The sequence below is a fragment of the Glossina fuscipes genome, unplaced genomic scaffold, assembly GCF_014805625.2.
Source record: "Glossina fuscipes isolate IAEA_lab_2018 unplaced genomic scaffold, Yale_Gfus_2 90, whole genome shotgun sequence".
In the NCBI taxonomy this organism is placed as follows: domain Eukaryota; kingdom Metazoa; phylum Arthropoda; class Insecta; order Diptera; family Glossinidae; genus Glossina; species Glossina fuscipes.
In genome coordinates, this window is record NW_023998444.1 from 2,761,400 (window position 1) to 2,786,386 (window position 24,987).

Below are 24,987 nucleotides of genomic sequence, written 5' to 3' on the forward strand. Positions count from 1 at the left end.
GACCGTAAACATTTACCAAAGTAAACCACTATCTTTGCCTAGCTTGCCTATGCCTCTAAAACTTCCAAGGCTTTACTTGGAAAATCAAAATCACTGCGACTTTGAAAGCTTTAGGAGAATGCACTTTGACCCCTTCACAAGTACACACTTCGCTGGTAATCAGTATTCAAAAGAAAATTCCTTTACTTTTAAATAAACTCTCTCGAGCAAATCGATCTATAAAATCACACACCTGGCCCCAATGTGGAGTTTGCTTTCTTTCAACAAAAAATCAAAATTCATATAAACAAAGTAAAATGTTGTTTATTTACCATCCACCAGAAGTGGATAATATTAAGATTTTTAAAGAAAAAACTTGTAAAAATTCTCAAGCCGATGTGGTAGCGGCAGCAGCAATAGTAGCTGCTTGTTCCTCTTTGATGCGATCCTTTTTGAGGGGACCCATGAAGGCCAACTTGTCGGCCGGTGTCTGGAAGCGACCATGACCCATTTTCGACGAAGTATCGATAAATTTCAATTTGATTTGCTCCAAAGCCGAGCGTTTAGTATGCTTCAGCAAGGTCTTGCGCAAAGTGATGACACGCTTCTTCGAGCCAATGCAACAACCCTTAATCATGACGAAATCGTTTGTCACTTCACCGTAATGGGGAAAGCCACCCATTGGCGTTATGCTTTTATCTGTTAAATCGTATTCAGTTGAGGCGTTATTTTTAATAACCTAAAGGAGACGAAATACAAAAAGAAAACATTTTTAATAAGAATTAAATAATAAAATTCATAAATATTTTTGATTATAATTTGATCAGTCCTATCATTACGATTATCATGCGGTAATCAAAAGTTTTTCAAGTTTTGTTTTCGATGTCGGAACTTATTAATGATCTTATCATCAGTCTTGATATAAATAAAAATGTGGTAAAATCGAAAATATTCATTTACTAACCTTTCCGTCCTTAGTATGTATACCGGCACCAATACGATAAATTTTCTTATTAATTTCAGTGCGATGATGATAGCCTTTTTGACCAGCCCGAGCAACAGTGGTCGACACACGAGATGGATGCCAAGCTCCTATACACGCGACTTTACGTAAACCCTTATGTGTCTTACGCGGTAACTTCTTGGTATGCCAACGCGAAGTGACACCTTTGAAGCCTTTACCTTTGGTCACACCGATACAATCAATCATTTCATCTTGACCGAAAACATTGCTAACCGCTACAGGTTTTTCCAAATGCTCACGCACCCACTTCACCTTATCCTCAATAGAGCCGCCATTCAATTGAATCTCCATTATATGGGCTTTCTTTTGGCGTTGCTTAATCAAACGGATCTACAGTTAAGAATGGAAAAAACAAATAGTTAGTTTATAAATTCTACTAAGGGTGTTTTTTATAGAATATGAACTGTTTTTGATATGGTTTAACTGTCTGATCAAAGCCTAAGCGGCTACAAACAGTTACTGGAATATATCATAATTCGCCACCCGAAGGGCAATTTGCTCTGCGACGTTGCGGTTATATAACTGTGCATTGAACATCACAGCAAGACCGCCTTTTAGGAACATCTACACCAAAGCAACCATTGCCAAACAGAAGTCTAACAATAGTACTCGGCGCTGATGACCAAGGACTTCGCATGAAAGATTAAAAAAAAGAAATTATTACCTGAGAGTGAGCAATGACGCGAATCACTTTGCAGTAGCGTAACATTTTACGGAAGTCATTTTCAATGCTCTTCTTTCCGAGATCATCACCCCATTTCTTGCTGGCCTTGGTGAAAGCTTTCTTTTGCGATTTATACCTAACGGTTATAGAAATGATATCGAAGTGTAGTGCGTAAGATCAAGGATTTTATATTTCGCCTTTTTGGAACTCTCCAAATCTAGCTGCTGTTCGTGAAAACGGAAAAAAGAGGCACAAAAAGAAGTGAACCTCATCGCTTGATAATATAGCGAGCGGAGATTACAACTTCCAGGCCGTGTTTGCCATCAAGAGACCAGTGCAAGTCTCAGGGCTCACACGACTAAAAAACTTATTTTGAAAAGCCCTCTCAGCAAGTTTGCTGATCCAAGAGCTTTATATAAAAAAAAATCACATTTTAATAAAATCTTTTTATAAAAGAAGAAGTGATTAATAGAATAAAAATCTAATTATGAAGAAAAATTTTTGAAATTACAACCGATCCTTTGATATGTAACAATATGTGTAAAACCACGTGGTTCTCACATCAGCTTTTTGATTTAGAGGTTAGAAATCTTTTTTCATTTCTTTTAAAAAACTTTACTCAGCAGGAAGGCAAGCAGTGATGGTAAAATAATATATTTATTATTCTTCACAAAAACTCGTCAGATACCATCTCTCATCATTTTGTAAAGTTTTCATAAAAAATGAATGAAAATCTCATAGGAAAGGGAAAGAAAAGTGAAGTAATCAGTAGACATACCAATTTTTATAGAAACGTCGACGGCACTCTTCGGATAAATGTTGCGCCCAAACGTTGACTAAAGCACGCAAACCGAAAGGTGTTTCAATGTAGCCCACCGCACCAACAACGATCATGGGCGGTGTTTCCAAAACCGTGACGGCTTCCACTACTTCTTTTTTATTGATTTCTAAAAGAAATTATACACAAAAGAGAGAACGACACTTTAGAAGATTGCATAGAAAAAGAAAACAAACTTCAGTTTTAAAAAATTAATCAGATCGCCCTAGTTAATAACTTCATGAGTTATCAGATTTGTTCTAACCATTTCTAAGTAAAATCATCATTAGATGCAATAAAAAAAGAAAAAAAGCTGCATAAATACTATTATCTTACTTGAACCGGGACGATCAGCTTCGCGAACGATATGCGACATACCAGCTTTATAGCCAATAAAGCAGGTTAAATGTACAGGCTTGCTGGCATCATCTTTAGGAAAGGCCTTAACTTTTCCGCGATGACGACGAGAACGTTTCTTCGGGTAAAAGGCCATAGAACCATGGCGAGGGGCCGAAAATTTACGATGGGACTGTTAAGAGATGAAATAAAATTTTGCAAAAGTGAGGTTATTATAATGAAATAACTTTAAGATAAGAGGTCGTATTTTACAACATATTTGCTCACTACAGTTTTTTAACAATTCTCTATTAACACTACAACAAATTTGTTTTCAATTTTAAGGCCACCAATTTTAACAACTCACCATTCTTATTTAATTAAAACACGCCCAAGTGAAGAAAAACGTGTCCAGTCACTTCAGTTAGTTTTTAAAGAAAGAAAGATAGTGCATGGTTTTGAACTTAAGTTGGCTGCATTTGATTCTCATAGAAGGCTGTAGGGTTTCCCATTTCTTTATTAAAATGTAGGAATGCATATTTTTGTACTAACCTATAAAGCAGGATAGCCAAATTTCCTAGTTTTCATTTGCTACATCAATTTTCCAGTGGGCGCCGCTTAAACGTGATGTGCTTTAACACAATGATACGTTACTTCTATTTACCACAAGTGGCACAGGGTATATGAAATTAGTGCAGACACGTAGAATGGCTTAAGATGCAGACCGATTCAGAACCATAATCTGAATTGATCTAAGCCTGTCTGTTCACACAACAAAACTTTATAAATTTCAATCCTTGACTTGTAAATTTCAAATTTGGACCATATCAGTCTATTTTTTGAATCCTACCCTAAAAAGAATTTTCACCAAATTGATAGAGATATAATTCTTGTGTCCTGTAATGGAAATAAGAATTGTGTTGGATAATGTGGTGTAGGGCATTTAATGGTCGGCCTTGCCTGTCTATAACATTCTTACTTGTTTTATATTTTCGAATTTTTTATTTATTTATATATTTATTTTTTTGTACGGTACCGTAGTTTCTCATTGTGTTTTGACCACTTAGAACTTTTTAACCCGAAAAAGGGAATAACGCTCTATTGTCTTAACTGCAGCAAATTTGAAATTGCATCTTTAAAATAGAAATAATGCATCTTTGGGTTCTATTAAGTGCAAACAAAATGCTTACGTTCTGCTTACCTTGCAAAAATAGGATTCATTGTATTTAAATCTGAGTGAACATACAGCCTGACTTGCGTTGTGCGTCAACTTAAATTTTTCGCAAGCTTTTATAATGTTTGTTAGCAAAGTTTTTGACGTTCAAGACAGTGATGTATTTATTAAAGCAAAATCATATGGTTAATGTTTTAATGTAAATCTTTATGAAGAAGAAAAAATTAAACTGTAGTATCTTGCTGTTTCTATGTGGAAAAAAATTTTTTCTCTTCTTTTCATTAGTTGTACCTCGCTTCAAAAAAGGCATTTTTCAAAGAAATTTTTCGCTTTACTAATTTTGCGCTTGATAAAGGCTTATGTAAATAAACGTTAGCTATAGTGTTATCAAAGTACGCAAGCTATGTGTTACGCTTTAAAAATCCATACGAAAGATTTTGAAACATTATATATTAATTTTTTTTTAGTGAATTTTTCTGATACGTAATTTGGCAACCCTATATAAAGTTATTTTAGACAAATTAATATTTAATTATTTAAGAAATAAAAATAAAACATTGAACTTTAACTATGTATAGCAGCCATAATTACTTGAAAAGAAAAACTCCCGAAACAGGTGTCAATCGTCAGGAGTTTATTGCACATCTCATTGAGGAGTACTATACAACAACTAATGTCGGTACGTAATTAAATTTAAAGAAAGTATATATCTTCATTATTAAATATATTCAAATAAAATTAAGAGGCCCAAGAACAAGTTAGTGCAAATTTGGCAAATTTCGCTTATGATCCTATAAATTGGGATTATTTGAAATCAGCAGAAGGTTTAAAATTGTTCGTCGAACTTCTACAAACTCCTAATGAGAACTTGCAATTATACGGTATAGCCGGATTGTGTAACATATGTTTGGGTATTTGGCACGATTTAAAAACATTTTTCCAACATTTGATTAAAAACAAATTGTTCTTTTCTTTGTAGATAAACAAAGTCATGATTTTATATTACAAAAAGCGCATTTAAAGTTCATACAAACTTTATTAGTGAAAACGGAAAATCTTGAGATTACACTAAATATTTTAACGCTTATTTATCAGCTTTTAACTTCCTTGGATGCTGGTTATGACAAAGCTTTTATTCTAACTATAGATATTCTGAAGAAAATTAAGTTTTATTGCCACTCTGTTAAAGACCAGAGAATAATTAACATTTCAACTTTAATATTGGAAGATTTTGCTCAAAGGCATGAGTTTGTTGAATTAAAAGATGTTGCCACGACGTCTTCTATCCAGTAAAAAGATGCCACCTGCTGCTCCTTATCCGGAAGTTAAGGTCATTAAACGATTTACACAAATCGAATTGGATCAGTTTTCTCAACTGACTGGAGATAAGAATATTGTGCACTCGTCTTCATTACCTATTGAGGAGCGCCGAGTTCATGGGGCCTTTTTAAATGCAATCGTGGCAGGCATAATTGGTACAAAATTTCCTGGGCCGGGTACTATTGTTTTGGAGCAGAGATTTGCCTTTCTCAAACCTTGCCGCCTAGAAACTGATACGGAAATATGTATACGCTTATTGAAGGCACGTAAAATCTCTTTAATTAGTTACGAATGTATGCAAAATCAACGTGTGATATTTCAAGGTGAAGCTAAACTTTTATTAACCGCCATAAATGAATAAAAATGCTTTTAAAACTTGGTGGAATTTTATTTTTTGGATCGTTTGCCTTCTCCTTTTTTGGGTGGAGCTTTGCCCCTAAGTTTACGCATACGTTTCATTTCTTCTTTGAAATCTTCGTGCTCATCTCTAAATAAACCATAAAGTCTTAAGTTCTTCATAAGTATGTGAGTCTCCACATGTCTTGGATACCAGTTGATAACGTAATCACGTTTTCCCACAGGCTCTTCACTGTACATTTTCACCACCTTATGATAAACAATAAACATTTTATTTCTGACGGAATGGTTACATTAAAAATAAGTACCTTCAAAGACTTTGAATTTGTTGCTCGCGCTACTTCACCGAATATACGATTTGATAAATAGTTCATACGATGTGCATATTGAGTAGTTAATTTAATTAAATCATTATATTTATAAGCAGACATTATTTCTTGATAAATTTTTATTTTACTTAAACATTAATTTATGATGGTTATGTCAGTTTCGACTTTGTTAATTTTCGCAAGTGTTGGTAAGGTTTTCAATTGACGAAATATATCATGCGATTTTCAAAAGGTGGTGTGAAAGAAATATATAAAAACATATGAATTCAAAAGGTGTTGTGGAAGATATATGAACTCAATAAGATGGTTGTAAAAGAAATATAGGAATAACATGTGAATTGTTTATGTTCGTTTATATTGTTACGTTTACATTGTTATGTTTAGCTATGGAATGAATTTAGTGAGTAATACAAATTATTCTATTCATTTTTCTTATATTGTATGAAACAAAAGCAAAAGACCTTTATTTATGTTATATTTAAATATTAAACGGGTGCTACAACTCATCACGTAAACCTGGTGGATTAGTAACGAATAAAAATGGGGCTTCAATTTCTTCCGGATAAATGTTATTTATTATATATAAAAATAAATCTCTGTTCTGGCAATACCGTGATCAGCTGTTTTCGCAAGAACTTGACGTTCAAGTAAAAAATATTAAATTATTTAGGAAAATATGTAAAAAAAATTTTTTTTGTATAAACGCAATTATTAAAATCAAGTAAAAAAGCTGTAATTTAAAGAACATTTTCGGATTAAAATTATTAAATTGCATTTGTGGTTGAAAGGCGGAAAAATTGAAACGATATTAATAGAAAAAAAACTAGTGAAAATTGCCCAAAAACTAGTGAAGAAAAATGTTTCGTAGTCGGAGTTGGTTCGGTGGCGCTTGGAATAAGCCAAAAAACCGTTTATCGTTGGAACATCTAAAATATTTATATAGTATTTTAGAAAAAAATACAACTGTATCCGAGAGTAATAGGGGTTTACTGGTAGAATCGTTAAGAAGTATAGCGGAAATTTTAATATGGGGTGATCAACATGACAGTTCGGTTTTCGAGTAAGCAGCGCTTAATAACTTACTCTTTATAATTATATACTAATTATTTTCCTTTTTCCAGCTTTTTCCTAGAGAAAAATATGTTATCATACTTTTTGCATATAATGCGTCAAAAAAGTGGAGGTTCCAGTTTTGTATGTGTTCAATTATTACAAACTTTGAATATTCTCTTCGAAAATATACGTAATGAAACTTCATTATGTAGGTTGATGTTAACTTAGTGAAACATTATTATAATTATTAATAGCTTCTTATTTTATTCTTAGATTATTTGTTAAGTAACAATCACGTAAACTCAATAATCGTGCATAAATTTGACTTTTCTGACGAAGATGTTATGGGTTATTATATATTGTTTTTGAAAACTTTGAGTTTAAAATTAAACACTCATACTATACATTTTTTTTATAACGAGGTACTTAATACAATAAGAGAAGCAAATGATAAATTAAATTCATATGTGTGTATATATATATATATTCTTAACTCTTAGCATACAAACGATTTTCCTTTATATACGGAGGCTATTAAGTTTTTTAATCATCCTGAGAGTATGGTACGAATCGCAGTTCGCACCATATCGTTAAATGTTTATAAAGTACAAAATGCCAGCATGTTACGTTTTATAACAGACAAGTAAGTTAATTTTCTTAATTGTTCTCTTGTTTATTATTAATATTTAAGTTGCATTATTAGAACGGCTGCTCCCTATTTTAGCAATTTAGTGTGGTTTATAGGGAAACATATATTGGAATTAGATAGTTGTGTACGCACCGACATAGAGTAAGTTTTTCCACGTCTTTTTGAAATTCGTTCTTTAAGAAATTTTTTTCGTCTTTTTCAGCCATCAATCTAATCAAAAACTATCAAATTTGGTAGCGGAACATTTGGATCATTTGCATTATTTAAATGATATTCTATTGCTGGAGATTAAGGATTTGAATGCCGTCCTCACCGAACATTTGTTACACAAGTTATTTGTACCACTCTATATATATTCATTAACACCTACCCCACCGCCTCCTCCACCTTTGGCAATTGTAACTCAAAATTTGGCAGCGGTCTTGAAACGTAGTGTCGACATTGATATTCACGAAATGCAAAATCCTCGAGTTTCTTCCATAGTAGCTTTGTATTTACTATCATTGGTCTTCCTGGTTGTTACTCACGCTCCTTTAGTTCATGCTTTAGCTTGGGTTATCTTGAATGGCGACAATAGTGTCTTTAAAGAAGGAGCTGCTGCTGTACTTAACGCTTATGTAGAGAATCGTGAGGCGGTAATACCAAGTTTCGCCGAACCCCGGGAGAGTTTGGAGCAAGCACTAGCCAGCAGTTCGGGCTGTTCTTCTGCGGAAGAGCCCGCCGAAAATACCACAATTGATCTAACGGCTACGGAACACAATTCAACGTCAAATGCTGACACCGTCCAAACAGATGTTGTTGCATTTCCTACTGTCAAGCTGGCGAATATCACCGATGAAGAAAAGCAAGAACTACAACAACAACATCAAATGACATCATCTAGCGGTAGTGCTAGCATCATTCAAAGGCCGTTTTTGGATTTTGTTTTATTGGCTTTAGATTGCAGTGAAAACGATTATTTGGCATTATTGTCCCTTTGCTTAATCTACGCGATGAGTTTCAATAAAGGTTGCGTAAGATTTTTTTCATACTTTTACCAATGCCATTAAACATCAAATCATTGTCATGTCTTGGAATATTCATATCAACATTAAATTTCTTTCTTTTCCTACTCTCCGACTAATTTACTAAAAAAAAAAAAAAAAAAAAAAAAAACAAACAAAAAAATATAAAAACAAATGCCGCTTGTTTATTAACTACTTGAATTTCCCACTCTGTATGTATGTATGTGTGTATTTCTCTAGACGGTATGTAAATAATGTAAACTATTTAATTTTTGTTTTATCATACATAACAAACATACTGGTTCTAAAAACTCGTATAATTTCTCTTATGAATTAAAAAATTTATGCAAAAATTGATTTTTAATTTTAGGTTTAAAAAATGATTGGTTCCATCAAGTGCTATCGAAATCGAATAACGGTTCCTTAAGCTATAAAAGCGAATTGATTGAACGTTTATTGAATATCGTTACGTTATCAAATCAAGCCACCAGTAGGTCAATGTGAGATAATATTTTTCGTTTTTTCAAATCATTTTCAATCATTTTCTTTGTTCCTTCGCTATCGATCACTTGCAGCGTGTCGTACACGTTTGATAACAGTTGAGATGGCCTTGCATTTATTGTTAAGTTTCACGAAACCACGGAACGGACCAACAACGGAAAGTATTACTATTAATAATATTACGGAAATTCAACAGGAAGTTTTATTTGCTGCACGTCAACAATCGATGACGATATTACGTAATTTTTATAAATCCGAAGATATATTCTTGGATTTATTTGAAGATGAATATAATGAGATGCAAAAAAATCAATTAAATGTCGAATTTTTATGCATGGATTCGACAATTCTATTACCACCCACCGGGACACCGTTGACAGGAATAACATTTACACGTCGTCTTCCGTGCGGTGAAGTGGAGAAAGCTCGTAGAGCTATAAGAGTATTTTTCTTGTTACGTAAGACGTGTCAAGAGTTCCTTAAGGAAAAAGAAACTATGTTACCTTTAACGAATGCACTGGACTTGGTGCAAGTCGATGTTGTTTTGGATTTAAGTAAGCTTAACTTCTGATTAAATAAGCGAACCTTTTTAAATTTTCCCTTAACTTTCAGACAATAGTGATTTAATTGCTTGCACTGTGATAGCTAAGGATAATATTAAGCAAAGACGTTTTCTGGTTGTCGATCCTTTGCAATTAATTCTAGTTGAGCCGGATGCTAAACTTTTAGGGTGGGGCGTAGCGAAATTCGTTGGTTTCTTGCAAGACGTTGAAGTGGCAGGCGATAAAGACGATAGCCGTTGCTTGCATATAATCGTTCATCGTGGCGGTGCGGTACATAATCGTGGACCGCTATTATCAGCGAAATTTATGTTCGACGATCATATACGCTGCTTGGCGGCAAAGCAACGTTTAACGAAAGGTCGTAGCAAGGCGCGACAAAAAAAAATGTATCAAATTGCTCAGATGATTGAGTTACCTGGACAAGTCATAGATTCACCGATTTATGCTAAAGCTGGCATGAGAAATGCCAGCGGTGCTAGCAGCAGCAGTAGCAATTCACGCTTATCGGCCCGCGATCATCGTCCCATCTTTTCTACGAGTAATCGTGTGCCCGGCTTTGCGGCTGCCTTACGACGGGAAAATGTTCCCGGTGGTGTTAGTCGCATACAAATGGCTCAAAATCGTTCCATCGAGGGGTAAGGATTGCAAAACTTTTCCCAAAAAAAAAAAAATGTATCATTAGGTATTGCTTCCCATATAGAAAAAACTGACCATTGGTTTCAACGATATATTTGTTTCAATATCTAATCAGTTACCATAAAAAATGTATAATTTTTATATGTTTATTTTCACCTGTAACTAACTGATCATTGTCATGAAGTCAGTTCGAAAATTGTTGACGAAATTTCTACAAGATTACATTACATTTTAAGATATTATTTTAATTAAACTTTTTTTTTTTTTTTTGTTTATGGTGAGAATTATTTTTTAAAGAATTCTTGAGAAAAATTAATCAAAAGTTTTTTATTTATTTAGAAAATAATATTGCGTTTGTGTATAATTATCAGGCTACATTTTAATAAAAATTTGAAAAAAAAAAATTTTTCTTTTTTTTCAGTTTTCAAGAACGCCTGGTAATTATACATTAACCAAATCGTTATTAGAATAATTTTGTAGAGATTCCGTGCCCTAACTCACCTGTTGTTCTCCCCCTTGCTAACGTTTTTAAGCTTAAATTTTTATAAGGTACCCTTTTTGTATTTTTGTTTTTGTAATGTTTGCAAGAACCAAAAGTAAATGAAATGGAAAGAGGCGCTTCTTGATCAGCGTCAAATTCTGAACTAATATAGCCATGTCGGTCCGTCTGTGCGGCACTCTCCTGGTCGATATCTATTCAAATTTCATAGAAACATTTGAAAGTTTTTGCACAAAGATTGGAAATGAGCCAAATTGATTACAGCAATTGGTCCGCAGTGAAGCGTAAACTGAACGCAATTTCGTTTTAAAAATCGGAAAGCTGAAATTTGTCTGCATTTACTTAGCGTGCAAAAGTGGAAAAAATCGGCCACGCCCGCACCTATTTACAAATGATTAAAAATTTTTTTTTTTCACTTTTTGGGGTTTCTATGCTTATTTTTACCATAAGGCAGATAAGACAAAATGTTTAAAACTATTTTGTACATTTCTCAAAGGAAAATATATTATCGGTCTCCGCCGAATAAAGATTTTTTAGTTGTTTCTAAGATGGCTTGTCTTGCTCCCGTCTTGCACTAACTCTTGTTTGTATCCTAACACTTTTCTAAGCATACGCAATGAAGTGATTGCCAATCGCTCTCGTAGACGTAATTCAAATGCCAGCACGAATTCGACATCTTCCACATCGCAACAAAGCCGTGAATCACAAGTACGGGAAAACTCCAATTCACCGAGCAGTAAATGTTCTACTCATTCTCGCGAAAACTCGCAGGCACGATCGTCGAGAGAAAGTAGTCCTCGTTTGATTAGACCAAGGTTTCGTTTTCTTCTTAAGAAATTTTATTCTAAAATGATTGTTTTTATATTGATATATTTTTTAGATCTGAAGAAATCCCTTTAGAAGACTTTCAACAATCCCGTAATAATAGTCCCCATAGTCGTGTACCTTCCGGATCAGGCAACTCACGTTCGCATACACCCTCAAGAGCTCTAACTTTTGATCAAGTTTCTATAAGTAATAATTCAGCATCCGATTCAGTTAATATATCCAATGTCGCGCAAGTGAACGGTGTTACGGCAGCAGCTAAAACCAAAGACTCTACAACTCATATTAATAGCTCTTCGGAGGAGACTTCTTTTATAGGAAGTGATCAAGTCGATGGTTCGTTATCTTCAGGTTCTAATGGCCGGCGTAGAGGTGTTATAGAAACTGTGTGACGGATTTATGTAAACTAAATATATATATATATATATTTTTTTTTAGAATTTTAGTTTTTTAATAGTTATTTTAAGGAAGCAGGTTGTTATAATTTCAAAAAAAAAGTGTTTTGTGTAGAGTTTAGAAAATTTATTTAAAGTGTTTATTAATAATTTTAATATATATATATATATATATATATATATATATATTTATATTATTACCTAAGAAAATTATTGCAATTGATTTTATTTTAATATTTTAATCAAAAAGCTGTAGTGAAATTTAACTTTATTAAAACAAAATGATTAACCTGATACATGCATGATTTTATTAACTGTATATAAAGCAAATCAAGCGCATTTTACACATTTTTCACTTTGCCAATATAAAAATTTACTTTTCATCCAAATGTTACATAAATTATGTCTAACTTGAATTTTGATTGAAATTGATTGAATATGAACCGCTTGTAGGATCTTTTTGCATTTGAAAATTCGAAGTCGATAGACCAAATGGTTTTAATATCATATTACCCAAGTCTTTCAATTTGCCTAGCATTTCTTCCTTTAAACGTTCGTTACGTTCATCGATTAATGGCGGTAAGCGAATCATAGCTTCGCAAGCGTCACGCTGACCTGGCTCAAGTTCATAAACTCGTTTATAATCTTTTAAAGCTTCATCCAGTTTATCATCCAATTCGTAAAGCTTGGCTCTTCTAAGAAAGAAATAAAAATAAATAAAAAATAAAATCAAATTTTGTTTCATTTTTTTTCTTTTTTACCTTAAAAGTGCTCGTACATAGTCTGGCCAGAGTTCAATAGCTTTACTGCAGTCCTGTATTGCGGATTTCTTTGACTCGATTTTTATCTTTGCCGCCGCACGATTTCCATACAAAATGGCTCTTTCTTTGCCATATTTGGTGGGACAAATTTTCAAAGCTTCTGTATAAATCTCAATGGCTTCCATTGATTTATCATTTTTAAAAAGTTCATTAGCTTCTAGTTTCATATTTATCGCTTTCTCCTTATTAGCTTCCAATTCTTCAAATGTTAAAGTTTCTTCTTTTTCACGCATAGCTTTTTCATCAATATCTTCATCAATGAGTTCAGGTTTGACTTCTTCGCCTTCTTGTTCCGTATAATTTTTATCACTTTCATCGGGTGGAATCCAATCCCTTTGAGTTTGATTTATCTCTTCAAAATTCGCTGCATATGTTGTTGCTTTTTCAGAATCTTCCCCTGTTTTTGCGTCTCCTTCTGCATGGCCGGTTTGCTGATTTGCTTCCTCAAAGTTTAATGGACATGTTGTTGTTGAAGTGTTGTTTGCTTTTTCAGAATCTTCTTTTGTCACGATGTGTGAATCATTCAGTTTTTGGATAAGATTCTCATCATCCAATGCATCGAATGAAGCAACATTATCATTAACTTCCTTCTTTCGCATCGCAATATTGCCGTTATCTACGTCACTGAAGGCATCTTCATATTCATCATCACTGGAAGTAAGTTCCGTAATTTTTGGCATTTTTCTTTTTTTTTCCAAGGGGCAAATCTTTTAGCGTTAATTCGAATTTTTTTTTTTTTGTATAATTTTCTAAAGAATTCCAAAAAAAAGGATTAATCAGTTTTTGTTCGACCTGCCTCACGATGAAAAGATACAATAACACAGTCATGGCGATTATTTATCACATACAATGTTGGCAACACTATTGTTGCAGGTGGATTTCAGATTCGCTCATTTAATTATTCTCAGATGATTCCAAATTGAGGTGGATTTCAGGCCCGCTCATTTAATTACTCTCAGAATCTTCTAAATTGAAGTGGATTTCAGACTTGGCTATTGATTTTCATTCCATGTATAAATACTAACAGTATATTCGATTGGATGATAAGCTGGTAATGTTTGTTGCTAGAGCTTTTGAACTTTTTTATTAAATGTAATTCAAGTAAGTACTTTTTGTAATCCAATTTGTAGTAAGCAAAAAAATGAAATATTCAATAATAATGCTGCGAGTGTGTTTCACTGCTTAAATCTTATCAGATGTAAATTGAATTAGTTGGTATTGGTAACTCTGTTGATTGGAGACAGCTTGGTTACAGCTGTTGGCAAAAAAACCTCCATTTTTATGTATATTTATTTTGTTGCTGTGAAAGTGTTGTTGTTAGAAAACTAGTATCATGTATGTTCGTTGTTGGAAAAGCAGCACCGTATGTATATATATATATGCGGTTGCGAATTCTTATTTTGTTTACGTTTGCCAAACACGTGCTATTGTTTATTCGAAATTTCAAGCTTATCAAAATGTTTACAGTTACATATATAAAAATGATAAATAAATACCATTCTTCCAAATGTAAACAAATAAAAAGATGGGCGCAAAATGCAACAACAATATACGCACTGTACTGCTTTTACAACAACAACCGCACACAAAATTAAGAGCCAAAAAATGCTGAGAATATGAAATTCAATTAACTGAGCGTAAAATTTACTTTGCTTGTAAACAATAGCACTTGAAGGGAAATGTAAACAAAACATTGCATGCAAAGGCTTCTTTTTCTTGGCCAGTTTCAAATTCGGAATGCGCATAAGCTTCCCCGCCATCTGTCTGTTGGTCCGCCTGTTTATTCCCGTTCGCAGAAATTAAGATATCGTATAAAAATTTGCAAAAGATTTTGAAAATGACATAAACAGGTTAATAGGCACGCCTATAAAGCCCACCTTTCTTTTACAACTAAAAATGAGGACACCTTTAGACACGCGATATGAATGTGCAGAAAAATGCTCTAGAAAACTAGAAAAAATCCATTCCACTCTCTCAATGTTATGAAATGTACAAATTTTCATCTTTTCTTTCTTCAATCTTTGATAAGATAACGGTGATGGGTATAAAAGATTTGATGTCAACCGAACATAGTTTTCTTATATCTCCCTTTTTGTTTTTCGTCAAGTGTAAGAGATTCGGCCATAACTGAAAATAATTTTCCTACTTTTTTGATTTTTGGTTGAGATTATCTAATGAAAAAAAAAAAAAAAAAATAGTTGTCTTGTCGCATTTTTCAAAGAAAAAACAGGAAAAAAAGAAAAAAAACGAGAAATTTTTATTCTTTCGAACACAATAAATATATCCAAAGATTCTAAAATGAGCTCTAGAAAGCAAGAAGCCAATGATGTGCAATGCCTAAGCGATCTTAAGAGAATTGCTAACGAATTCAATAAATCTAAGCATGTGGTAAACTTTTATCTCTTCTATCAACGCAACTTTTTAATTTTCTCACATAAATTTTTTCGTTTCTTTCTTACGCGGTAAAGGATAAGGATGTTGTGCGAAAATTTTTTTCGGGTTTCAGATATTTAACGATATGTTTAGAACTCGAAGAACGTGACATATTTGAATGCATAATTAATTGGTGTCGTTTATACGCAGTGAGTGCATTCATGTTCATATCGCCCGAAGTAATTAAATCGTTAAACATATAATTTGTATTTCAGAGAATTCCTTTCTATATTGATCCATTGAATGAAAAACTTCAGCGGATATATGAAGACTCTATACCAATGGTTTTCCCCCACATAATTGGTTATTTACCATATTCAGTCCGTAATATCGAAACTTATCATTATAAGCTATTGGAAACTATGGATACACTATTGCGAAATGCTTCATTTACTGCTTTGCAAGAAATAGGAAATTTTAGGCCCGGAAGCATGTAAGTTCATTATTATTTATAGTACATTTTACGAACTGGAGGGTGACGATTCGATAGGCTCTTTTTAAGCTTATTTGCGTTATGTTAAGTTGGAAGGATCTTCTTCATGGCGCTAAATCAAACCATTGAGAACGTCTGTACAGGCTTGAAAGTCTATTTAAAAAAAGTAAGCAGGGATGGCATTCGGAGTTCCTCATAGCGTTAATTCAACTTATTGAGAAGGTCTAGATATGCTTAAAGTAAGTCTTCAAAGCTAAAGTAAGCCTTTAACCGCTACATAAGTTGCAAAGGCGTTCAAACTTCCTCATAACGTTAATTCAACTTATTGAGAAGATAGGCTTAAAGTAAGTCTTCAAATTTATTTAGTGCACGTAAGTTGGAAAGAAGTTCAAATTTCTTCATGGCATTTGGGCGGCTTATTAAGAACGTGTTTGTAGACTTGATATTAAATCTTCGAAGCCACTTAGTATGCATAAGTTGGAAAGGTGTCCAAACCTCATAGGGTTAAGTGAGCTTATTGAGAATGCTGTAAAGAATGAGTTCTGTGGACTTGCCGCCCATACACTTTAAATCGATTTGGTTCTCCAGGTTCTCCAGGTGCAGTGCGGCCGCTAGCTTATATAAATTGTTTCACTTAGCGGGAACGGCAATTAGTGCTTGAATAGTCCATTGTGCCATCTAGAGGTTAAGCTATAAAACAGGTACTCACGTACAGCCAGTTTTGTATCGTATGAATATTGATCCACAATTAATTTTTTAAATATATTATAGAGTTGCATTTTCAGTAATAATTGTGTTCTCTTATTTTCTTCTTGTTTCTTTTGTCCATTTATTCTTACTGAAAGTGCTGGCTTACAATACCCTATAGAAAATGCTGGTGATTTCAATACTCAATTACTAGCATTAAAATTGATGACAAGACTTTTAAAGTACGCTGATATTGAGAAACAAAATCAAGAATTAAAGAACGTTCCTTGGTTTAATATAAAACTGATCGAGAATGATTTGAGTGCGGTGATAAAAGAAGCCAATCGAGGACAATTTGAAAATGTAAGATTTGTTTAAGCAAAAAAAAAAAAATGTTCCTTTATTGTAAACTTGTGTGCTACATGGCGTGGTACCATAAAATTTTGTGAGTGAGCTTGTAAATTCGATTACTATATAAATAGTTTTGATTTGAAAAATATGTATGAGAATATAAGGAGATATTGTAGATACTTTTTATATCAGATTCTCTTAATCAATTGAAGTATTATATCCGGCAGCACTGATGGTGCAAGGGTACGGTACGTGGGCGTGTATAATAACGAGAATTGCGTAAAATAGGTACATCTCTTATTAAACTGATCTATTCAGACAGTGGTTCTAAGCTTGACTATCGATTTGTCCGTCTAATGTCTGAATTATTGTAGCCGGCATCACTGATGGCGCAACGGCAGCGAAAATTGCTTAAAATAGATACATCTTTTATTATCCTGATCGATTCAGAAAGTGATTCTAAGCTTGCCTGTCGATTTGTCCGTCTAATGTTTTTGCAGGTATTTTCGTGTTCAAACTACAGATCCCAATTTCTCTAATATTTTGATGAAATTGACACACTGGCTCGAATATGGATTGGGCCATTTTTTTGACCACTCCCCGTCTAACGCATATGAAAAAATATGCCAATTTTCAATATTTCGCGACAAAAATTGCTGGACAATAGCATTAGTGTGCGGTGTCTAATAGTCGGAGTTGTCCGACTATAATGTTTTCATTTGTTTCATTATATGCATGTTCGTAATGCTTGGGTAAGACATTTAGTGCCTTTAAAAAGTCAGTTATCATTAAAACAAAAATAAAATGAAACTTATTTCAGGTGGCTCGAGGGCTTCTAAACAAATTCAACATGAACTTGACAATGCTGCCTCATAAAGTCTATTCATTATATTGCGATTACTTGTGCTTTCAGAAAAATTTCGATTTTTATAAACCTCTGGTATGTAATACTGTAATATTTAGAGAGTATAAAGAAATCGTAATACTTATATCCATCTATATATTTATAGAATTGCGATAAATTTTGGATAAATTTCAACTATAGTCCTCGTACACTATCATTTATTGGTCATTATAAGAAGTTGATAAAATCAGGCTTTGATACAGTGCACGTGACTGTAAAAATTACTGCATTAAATTTGTAAGTAATTCGTTAGTTTAAATATTTATTAAGAGTTTCCCAAAAAAAAAAAATAAAAAAATATATATATATATATAGATATATTAATATATATTAATATATATATTAATAAGAATATATTTACTGCTAATAAGAACAAAATTATAATGATTGACTGGTGCGAAATTGGCTCACTGTGAATAGCTTTTTAAGAGGTGGTTCGCGCCTCTGATAACACATCCATACGACACTAAATTAATTGTAGAGATGGTCCTCCTCCACCTTTCTTCATTGTTTTAATACCCATCAACGATGGATAAGCGGCATATTAATATTGTCAAAACACCTAGAAAAAAGTTTTGGGGATTATCCCATAATGTTTTGTAAACAAATTTAAAAAGTATGGATTTAAAGGCTGTCAGATAATATATAAATCATCTTCACTTGAGATTTGAACCCGCAACCATTGAATTATTAGTCTCGATTCTTTGCCTACTCGGCTATTCATCCGGATTACATAAGATGAATACATTTTCTGGCTCACTGCCCGTCTGCCGTACATCTGTCCGTACATCTGTCTGTCTGCTAGTTCGCCCATTTGTCCGTCTACCAAATTATGTAGTATATGTAGCACACAGTTTTCCATCCTTGAAAAGGAAAATATCAACTGCATATTGTTTGAAAGGAATTTGAAAATGGTCCAAACAGATCAAAGAACATGCCTTCATAGTCCACATGCTTGTACAATCAAAAATGATAACACTTTTGTTTTCCTGCCTTTGCCTTGTGCCGTTTGCTTTTCATAAAGTACAACAATATGATATACAATATAAATTTCCCCCAAATTATTCTACAAGAATATTAAGAAAACCCATAATGTATATGTAGATAGATATTTTTCTTTTTTTCAATCCTTCATAGGTTAATGGTGATGGGCGTAAAAGACTTGGTCACGACCGAATATCATTTTTTTACGTCTTTATTATACCGATCGATGTAGGATCATTTTCTGAACGGATCTAAACCTGTATGTCCCTCTGTCCATCTGTTACCTGTCTCTGTATTCTTGTGTTCAATCCATAGCCCGTAATTTGCGCGATACCTTGAAGTTTGGTAGACTGATGTGCTTTGGTGCACAAAGGGCCGATATTTTCGATCGCTCTCTATGTAACGCCTTATATTGATATGAAAATGTAGTACAATTTTCAACATTTTACAACAAAAATCGCTTAGTAATAGTATTTGGGCGTTCTAAATTGGTGTGAAAATTTGGGAAAGAGGCAATTTTTTGAACCCCTTCTCATTTTCCTATACGGATCTGATTTTCTTATGCATTTCAACTTTAATGCAACTTGATTTTTATTTAATTATTTTTTTTTTTTAATTTTTTTCATTTTAGAGAAAGAAAAACTTTAATTGTCCATTATACTGAACCTGTGCGATTGTCCAAGTATTCAAATGTATTGGAAGAATTGAATGGTTACAAAACCATATGCCTATTTTTGTCAGATGAGGAAGTGACCCGATTAAAATGTAATCGTGATTTTTTTGATCACTTTAATGAACATGAATACGTTAATGATCATAACAGCGTAAATACACATTGCAGTAGTGTATCTCAAGAATCTTCATCGAGACAAGGAGGTCAGTTTCGAGTTATTTAAGAAAAATTATATAATAATATAAAAAAAAAAAGTCTAAAATACTTTGAGCTCGAAGTGGCGAAATTTAGCAACTTTTGACAGAGTTGTCATCAATAGTTGGTTAAGGTTCATTTAAGCGAGTTCTGTGTTTTGTTTTTAATTTGTGAACGGAACTTTTTCTGTCATGCTTTTGTTCATTTTTTATACTTAAGAAGGGTAGGTACTGGCCGCATTTCCTCTCCCATTTCTCTCACTAGTTACAATCAAGGTGAACTCTACCACAATGATATTTAAATTCGCGCGCATTGACATGGTAATTGGGATTCTTATTTAGCCCATCGCTGTAAGATTGCAGAAGTGTATGTCCGTCTATCCATTCCGAGTTGATGTCTGTCCATGTAATTGTGTGTTCAAGCTACAGATCGCAAGTTTTTGAGATATTTTAGACGAACGCTAATTATTGTTTTTTGTTTAATTTAATTGAAAATTTTAAAAAATATATATTTTCTAGATTTTTCTAATAAGTTTCGAAAAAGTTTGAATTTATTAATTGGTGAAGCCAATGACAACAACAGCTTAATACCAGTGCCTACGATGCAGTCAGTGAAGGCAAGATCTGAACCAAGGTTTCAGCAACCAATGGATATAATTGATGCAATCGAAACCCCAAAAACATCAAAATTATCGAATACTAATGTAACGAAAAGTCATTCTATGCAACGACTACATAGCAACAGTAAAAATTCGGCATCAATTAAAAATGCTACAACAATGAGAAAAAAATCAACGGAAGCAGCAAATTCAAGTACATTAGCTTCAACATCAAAATCGTTCGTTCAACCCGTAGAACTGGTAAACTTAAATCGCTCGGAGAGGACACGAAAAGTTTCAACATATAATGATATAAGCAATTATGAGCCCATTAACAGCACTGAGTTTATTGAGCTGATGTCTAACGAATTGTTTAAAACAAATAAGGATAATAATATAGCAGAAGCGGCAAATTGGAAAGATCGTGGGGCTGTTAATAAGAGTTCAAATAGTGGAGTAAATGAATCGTTGCAAGTCCCACCGATAAAAACAATCAGGAAACGAAAAGCGAAAGCAATGAATAACATACCTAAGAAGAAGGAAACCATCCAAAACGATGAGAATAAATCAGCCGCAGTTAGCGTAAGTTGGTTTTGTTGTGCTTACACCCTACACCACTTCCAGTACAGAGTGTATTAAGTTTGTGCGGGCGTTTGAAACAATCAGATGGGTTTAAGATAGGCCCACCTATTATTATACTGATCGATTCAGAATCGTGTTTGTCCGTCTATCATGTGCTTTTGCCTTCAGGCTATAGGTGGGAATTTTTGCGATATTTTGACGAAGTTTGGCACACAGACGTGTTTTTTTACCCAAGAACGAATGATTTTGAAAATGGTTCGGATCGGTCCACTTTTTCGATCACTCTCCATATAAGGGCCTATTTTGAAAAGTCGTTGTATGCAAAAAAATTGTAATTTTCAAAATTTCTCGGGAAAAATGTGGCTGAGTAGTAATGCTTCGGTGATTTAAATTGATATGAAAACTTTGGCCAAGCTTGGCAATTTTTTGATCTCCCTCTCATATAATTGTTCCTGCGAAAACTGAAGCATTATATAATCAAAAGGTCGAATTTTCAATATTTCATGGGCCATATAGGTCTATTTTTTGGATACCACAGCTTATAAGGATTCTCATGAAACGTAAACCCTCACATGCCAAAAAAGCCTAATTGTTAATGTTTTTATAATGAAAATTTATTCATGATAGTAATTAAAGAAAAAAATTAAGTAGACCTAATTTAAATCATATGGGTCTATTTCGTAGCTCCATTCCATATAATATATCTCATGAGTGGTAAACTCTTCGGAAAAAGTGTTCATTTTTAGTGCTTTACGATTAAAATTAATTCATAATAGCGTATCAACCAAAAAATTAACTGTAGGGAGTTTCGGCCATCACATGGGTCGGTTCTCTCTTATAGGGAGACAAAATCTCTCAATATGCGGAGGGCTTTCATGGAAATTATGGCTTTGCATGAAACTAATTTCTACTTTTTGGTGTATTATTACTCAAAGGAGCGAATAACTGCATTCGACAAAGTGGTGTACGATATTCTCCTTTCTTTATAAAAGGGTTCAGTCAACCGCTGAATACAATTTTCTAACTCGTTTTCCTTTCTTGTTCTTATTGTGTCAGTTGAAATAAGAGGCTCATGAAATTAATGTCCTTGAACCTGGAATTTTTGCAAAAAACTCTAATGCTCTTAGTTGTTTTTTAATGCAGAAATCCCCCAAACAAGAGCGGTACACGAGAAAAAGTTTTATTTTTTTGCTGTTTCTTATATTCGATTCAAAAAGAAGCGTGCAATGTAGTCTAGATTAGGGTAAATTCGAAAACGATATTATTCAGTCCGTATGTGCGAGCATCGGTTGTTCGTGTACTCGGGGAAGAATTTGAGATAAGAAGTTGGAACTACTATTTAGATAATGTCATCACAAATTAATTTTGAGCGTTGAAATAATCTGCCCGTGACTTATCAGAAATATTTTTCGAAAATCGGGGCGGTATCAAAGCAAAAATTCCGAAACCCAAACTAACGCGATCACAATTAATTAAAATGTTTCGTTTGATATGAAAATTTTGGATCGGGTAAGGGAAATTTTTTGAATCCCCTGCCATATAAATAGATATCGAATATCTATACGATAGGAATATAGACTTTCAATATTTCTGCATTGAAATTGATCCATCGTTATAACTCGTGATAGAAACTAATCTTAGGGAATTTTGAACATTAAGAGATCTATTCTTTAGATTCATTGGCAAAAACAAGAAATGTCCCATGTTTTATGATGAAAAGGGGTTAGTGAGAGCAATTTGTTAAAAAACATAAGTATATTAAATTTGGGTCTAGTAGGTGTAATTCTTGCACCTAGTGTCTAAGTCTAAGGATTCTTATGAAAAATTAAACCCTTATGTGGCGGCAGAAAGGTCTAATTTTTTATATTTTAACTTTTATAATGAAAACTGATCAATAGTAGCAAGAAAGTCTAAAAATTGACTAATGGGGGGAACTTGAATCACGTAGATCTTCGTGTTTTAAACCTAAGCAAGCCCTTATACTTCTTTATAACGATCACAGATGAAAATTACTTGAATCTTTAGTAAGTAAATTAGGTTTGTTAAATTTCATACGTGACAGTAATGTATAACCCGACTGTAATATTCTTAATTATTTTAGGTTACGTCAACTTCTAGCGAAATACGAAATATTTTATTGCGGCAAAAAACGTACCTTAGCAGTGCGAAAGACAATGATATACATAATTCTATAGAAATGGAACTCAATCTTATATACGACATTGATAATCAAGGAACTAAAAGTGATCCTTTACACTCATCAAGCCCCTGCGTATTGAGGAATGACATTATTCAGACATCGAATCAATTAAGCGATCCGATTAATATTTCGTTAATACGTGAACCAAAATCAGCTTTATCCGATACGTTATCTTTACGAAGCAATACTGATAGGGAGCTGGCAGTGGAATCGATAAATTTATGGAATGACGAGATTGATTTACAGCCGATTAGCGACTTACGCTCGCTCACTTACGGTAATAATAGAAATGAAGAAAAAGCCAATAATTCTGCACAAGTAGTCTATGCATCTGGCACTGGTTGTTTGGGCCAAAAAGGTAAAAAGTATTATTAACATTGGTAAATAAGTTACATATACGTATAAATCTAACGAAAATGATTCAACAATTACTTACAGAAGTCAATAATACATTGAAAACTTATGGAAATAAAATTTCTAAGCCCTTATATCCTTCGCATTTACTAACCGATGAGGATTATATTATCGAGAAAGTAAAACAAATAACTAAAAAATTATTAAGTGAAGCAGGGACTCAACGCGTCAAAATGAAAGAAGTAAAAAGCCGTGTACAATATTTAGTTAGAAATCTAGAAGGCGAACTAAAAACTTATACTAATCGCTTTGAACGCTTTAAGAGGTGAGAAGAGGTGTTAATTAATATAACAATATTTCGTTAATACTTTTTTCTTTTTTATATATATTAGATTTGAAGCAAACATCAAGCAATCGTTAAATGATTTATATAAAAGGGACTCTTCTACGAGCGCTAATAAATCGATTGAATAATATTTAGTTTGTCTTATGTCATTTAAATAATTTAATATTCATTTGAATAAATTTAAAACATACCATAGATAGTGCAAACTCAATATGAAAAAAGTCTTCAAGGCCGAACCTACCTTTACCGTTTTATCACAAGCATTTACCGGGTGAGTGGTAGGTAAGATAGATAAGAATCGCTAATGTTAATGGGTTGAAATCTCAGCGCGGTAAAGTTTACTCTAGGTCGCAAATGCTCAGCATGTGAAAACATAGCACTTGTAATGGCTATGTCTGCCAATCCTCCCTGCCTGTCTAAATATCGAACTACTGACTTAATTATTATTATAGGATTACGCCAAATGCGCTTGAAGACGATTGATAGTGGTACAGACGGACGGACGTGTCATTGCCGCGCTAGGTAGTCCAGAATATTTGAGGGTGTTTGTCCCACGGTCACTCCATACACGACTACATCTAAAAGAAATACACGTGCTTTATCCTTACAGGGAAGAACGGACACACAAAACTTACTCATCGAACGTGCATAGGCCGCTGGCGATTCTCTATCCTAGCCTACCTATTATCTACTCCGTCCAGTGATTTGCAATGGGAGACGCCGAACGATCAGACAGATGGTGAGTGTTTTCAGACATAGACATTACGTCCTTACCGATTGGGACAAACGGCCATAGGCCTGCGAACATATTCTTTTCTTGACCTTCACCGCGTTCGCTAAATAATTGATCATTTTTCAACAAAAAAAAAATAAATGAAAAGTAAATGTTCACTTCCAGAAGAAAGCAGAAAATTGTTTCCGAGACTGCTGGCATTTGCGGTGCCAGACTCGAACAGTCTTTGTTTATAGTTATACACGAATTTCAAGGACCGGGCAACGAAAGACTGTCGTACAATATTATGTCAATGCGTTGACTGCCCGATCCAGAAGAGAAAAGAAACATATGAAAACCTTTATACATTTATATATATAAGATTATATATTATATAAAACCACTTGTACAAATATATGCGAAGAATTAACGCAAAATGTTCAAAAATATGCGAAAATCGAACGTCAGGTCTCTAAAAACGTTTTCATTTATCTGTGATCAATGTTTCTTTACTTCAAATAAATTTTGTAACTATTTGATCCCTCCATCCGCCCGGGGTCAACAGATTTTCAAGAATCCTCCTGGGTCG

The 24,987-nt window shown here is 33.5% G+C and overlaps 6 protein-coding genes and 1 non-coding gene across 10 annotated transcripts; 3 read left to right on the forward strand and 4 right to left on the reverse strand.

Annotated features, from left to right (window-relative positions):
* Positions 1 to 277: 277 nt before the first annotated feature.
* On the reverse strand, positions 278 to 3,293 carry LOC119638512 (60S ribosomal protein L3). Its single transcript, XM_038035331.1, has 6 exons — positions 3,188 to 3,293; positions 2,821 to 3,013; positions 2,446 to 2,614; positions 1,668 to 1,803; positions 944 to 1,333; positions 278 to 718 (listed from the first exon to the last, which is right to left on the reverse strand). Exons 1-6 carry the CDS (start codon positions 3,188 to 3,190, stop codon positions 368 to 370), a joined length of 1,242 nt encoding a protein of 413 aa, XP_037891259.1. The 5' UTR covers positions 3,191 to 3,293; the 3' UTR covers positions 278 to 367.
* On the reverse strand, positions 2,697 to 2,771 carry LOC119638585. The gene has a single exon (XR_005247456.1). It is a non-coding gene; the product is annotated as a small nucleolar RNA U43 (small nucleolar RNA).
* Positions 3,294 to 4,564: 1,271 nt separating the features above from the next.
* LOC119638506 (armadillo repeat-containing protein 7) lies at positions 4,565 to 5,692 on the forward strand. The gene is given in 4 exon segments (XM_038035322.1): positions 4,565 to 4,673; positions 4,738 to 4,905; positions 4,974 to 5,269; positions 5,271 to 5,692. Coding segments are annotated over 4 exon segments (978 nt in total). The 3' UTR covers positions 5,676 to 5,692.
* Positions 5,631 to 6,102, reverse strand: LOC119638505 (28S ribosomal protein S33, mitochondrial). Its single transcript, XM_038035321.1, has 2 exons — positions 5,980 to 6,102; positions 5,631 to 5,920 (listed from the first exon to the last, which is right to left on the reverse strand). Exons 1-2 carry the CDS (start codon positions 6,100 to 6,102, stop codon positions 5,702 to 5,704), a joined length of 342 nt encoding a protein of 113 aa, XP_037891249.1. The 3' UTR covers positions 5,631 to 5,701.
* A 689-nt stretch (positions 6,103 to 6,791) lies between these two features.
* LOC119638502 (protein CLEC16A homolog) lies at positions 6,792 to 12,137 on the forward strand. Of its 4 annotated transcripts, none has more exons than XM_038035313.1 (11): positions 6,792 to 7,060; positions 7,122 to 7,261; positions 7,327 to 7,475; positions 7,554 to 7,696; positions 7,745 to 7,843; positions 7,905 to 8,710; positions 9,077 to 9,196; positions 9,282 to 9,761; positions 9,820 to 10,405; positions 11,514 to 11,720; positions 11,786 to 12,137. In XM_038035313.1, exons 1-11 carry the CDS (start codon positions 6,858 to 6,860, stop codon positions 12,120 to 12,122), a joined length of 3,270 nt encoding a protein of 1,089 aa, XP_037891241.1. In that variant the 5' UTR covers positions 6,792 to 6,857; the 3' UTR covers positions 12,123 to 12,137. The 4 variants fall into 4 exon arrangements, with proteins under 4 accessions (XP_037891241.1, XP_037891244.1, XP_037891242.1 ...); XM_038035316.1 differs by having other exon boundaries at positions 11,550 to 11,720; XM_038035314.1 differs by having other exon boundaries at positions 7,757 to 7,843.
* Positions 12,138 to 12,410: 273 nt separating this feature from the next.
* On the reverse strand, positions 12,411 to 13,967 carry LOC119638495 (tetratricopeptide repeat protein 1). The gene is made up of 2 exons (XM_038035304.1): positions 12,887 to 13,967; positions 12,411 to 12,820 (listed from the first exon to the last, which is right to left on the reverse strand). The coding sequence occupies exons 1-2, from the start codon at positions 13,624 to 13,626 to the stop codon at positions 12,532 to 12,534; spliced, it is 1,029 nt and encodes a 342-aa protein (XP_037891232.1). The 5' UTR covers positions 13,627 to 13,967; the 3' UTR covers positions 12,411 to 12,531.
* A 1,277-nt stretch (positions 13,968 to 15,244) lies between these two features.
* LOC119638581 lies at positions 15,245 to 24,015 on the forward strand. Its single transcript, XM_038035449.1, has 11 exons — positions 15,245 to 15,334; positions 15,415 to 15,528; positions 15,595 to 15,812; positions 16,658 to 16,862; positions 17,671 to 17,790; positions 17,861 to 17,991; positions 19,370 to 19,614; positions 20,125 to 20,786; positions 22,888 to 23,344; positions 23,425 to 23,665; positions 23,733 to 24,015. Exons 1-11 carry the CDS (start codon positions 15,245 to 15,247, stop codon positions 23,812 to 23,814), a joined length of 2,565 nt encoding a protein of 854 aa, XP_037891377.1. The 3' UTR covers positions 23,815 to 24,015.
* Positions 24,016 to 24,987: the final 972 nt, after the last annotated feature.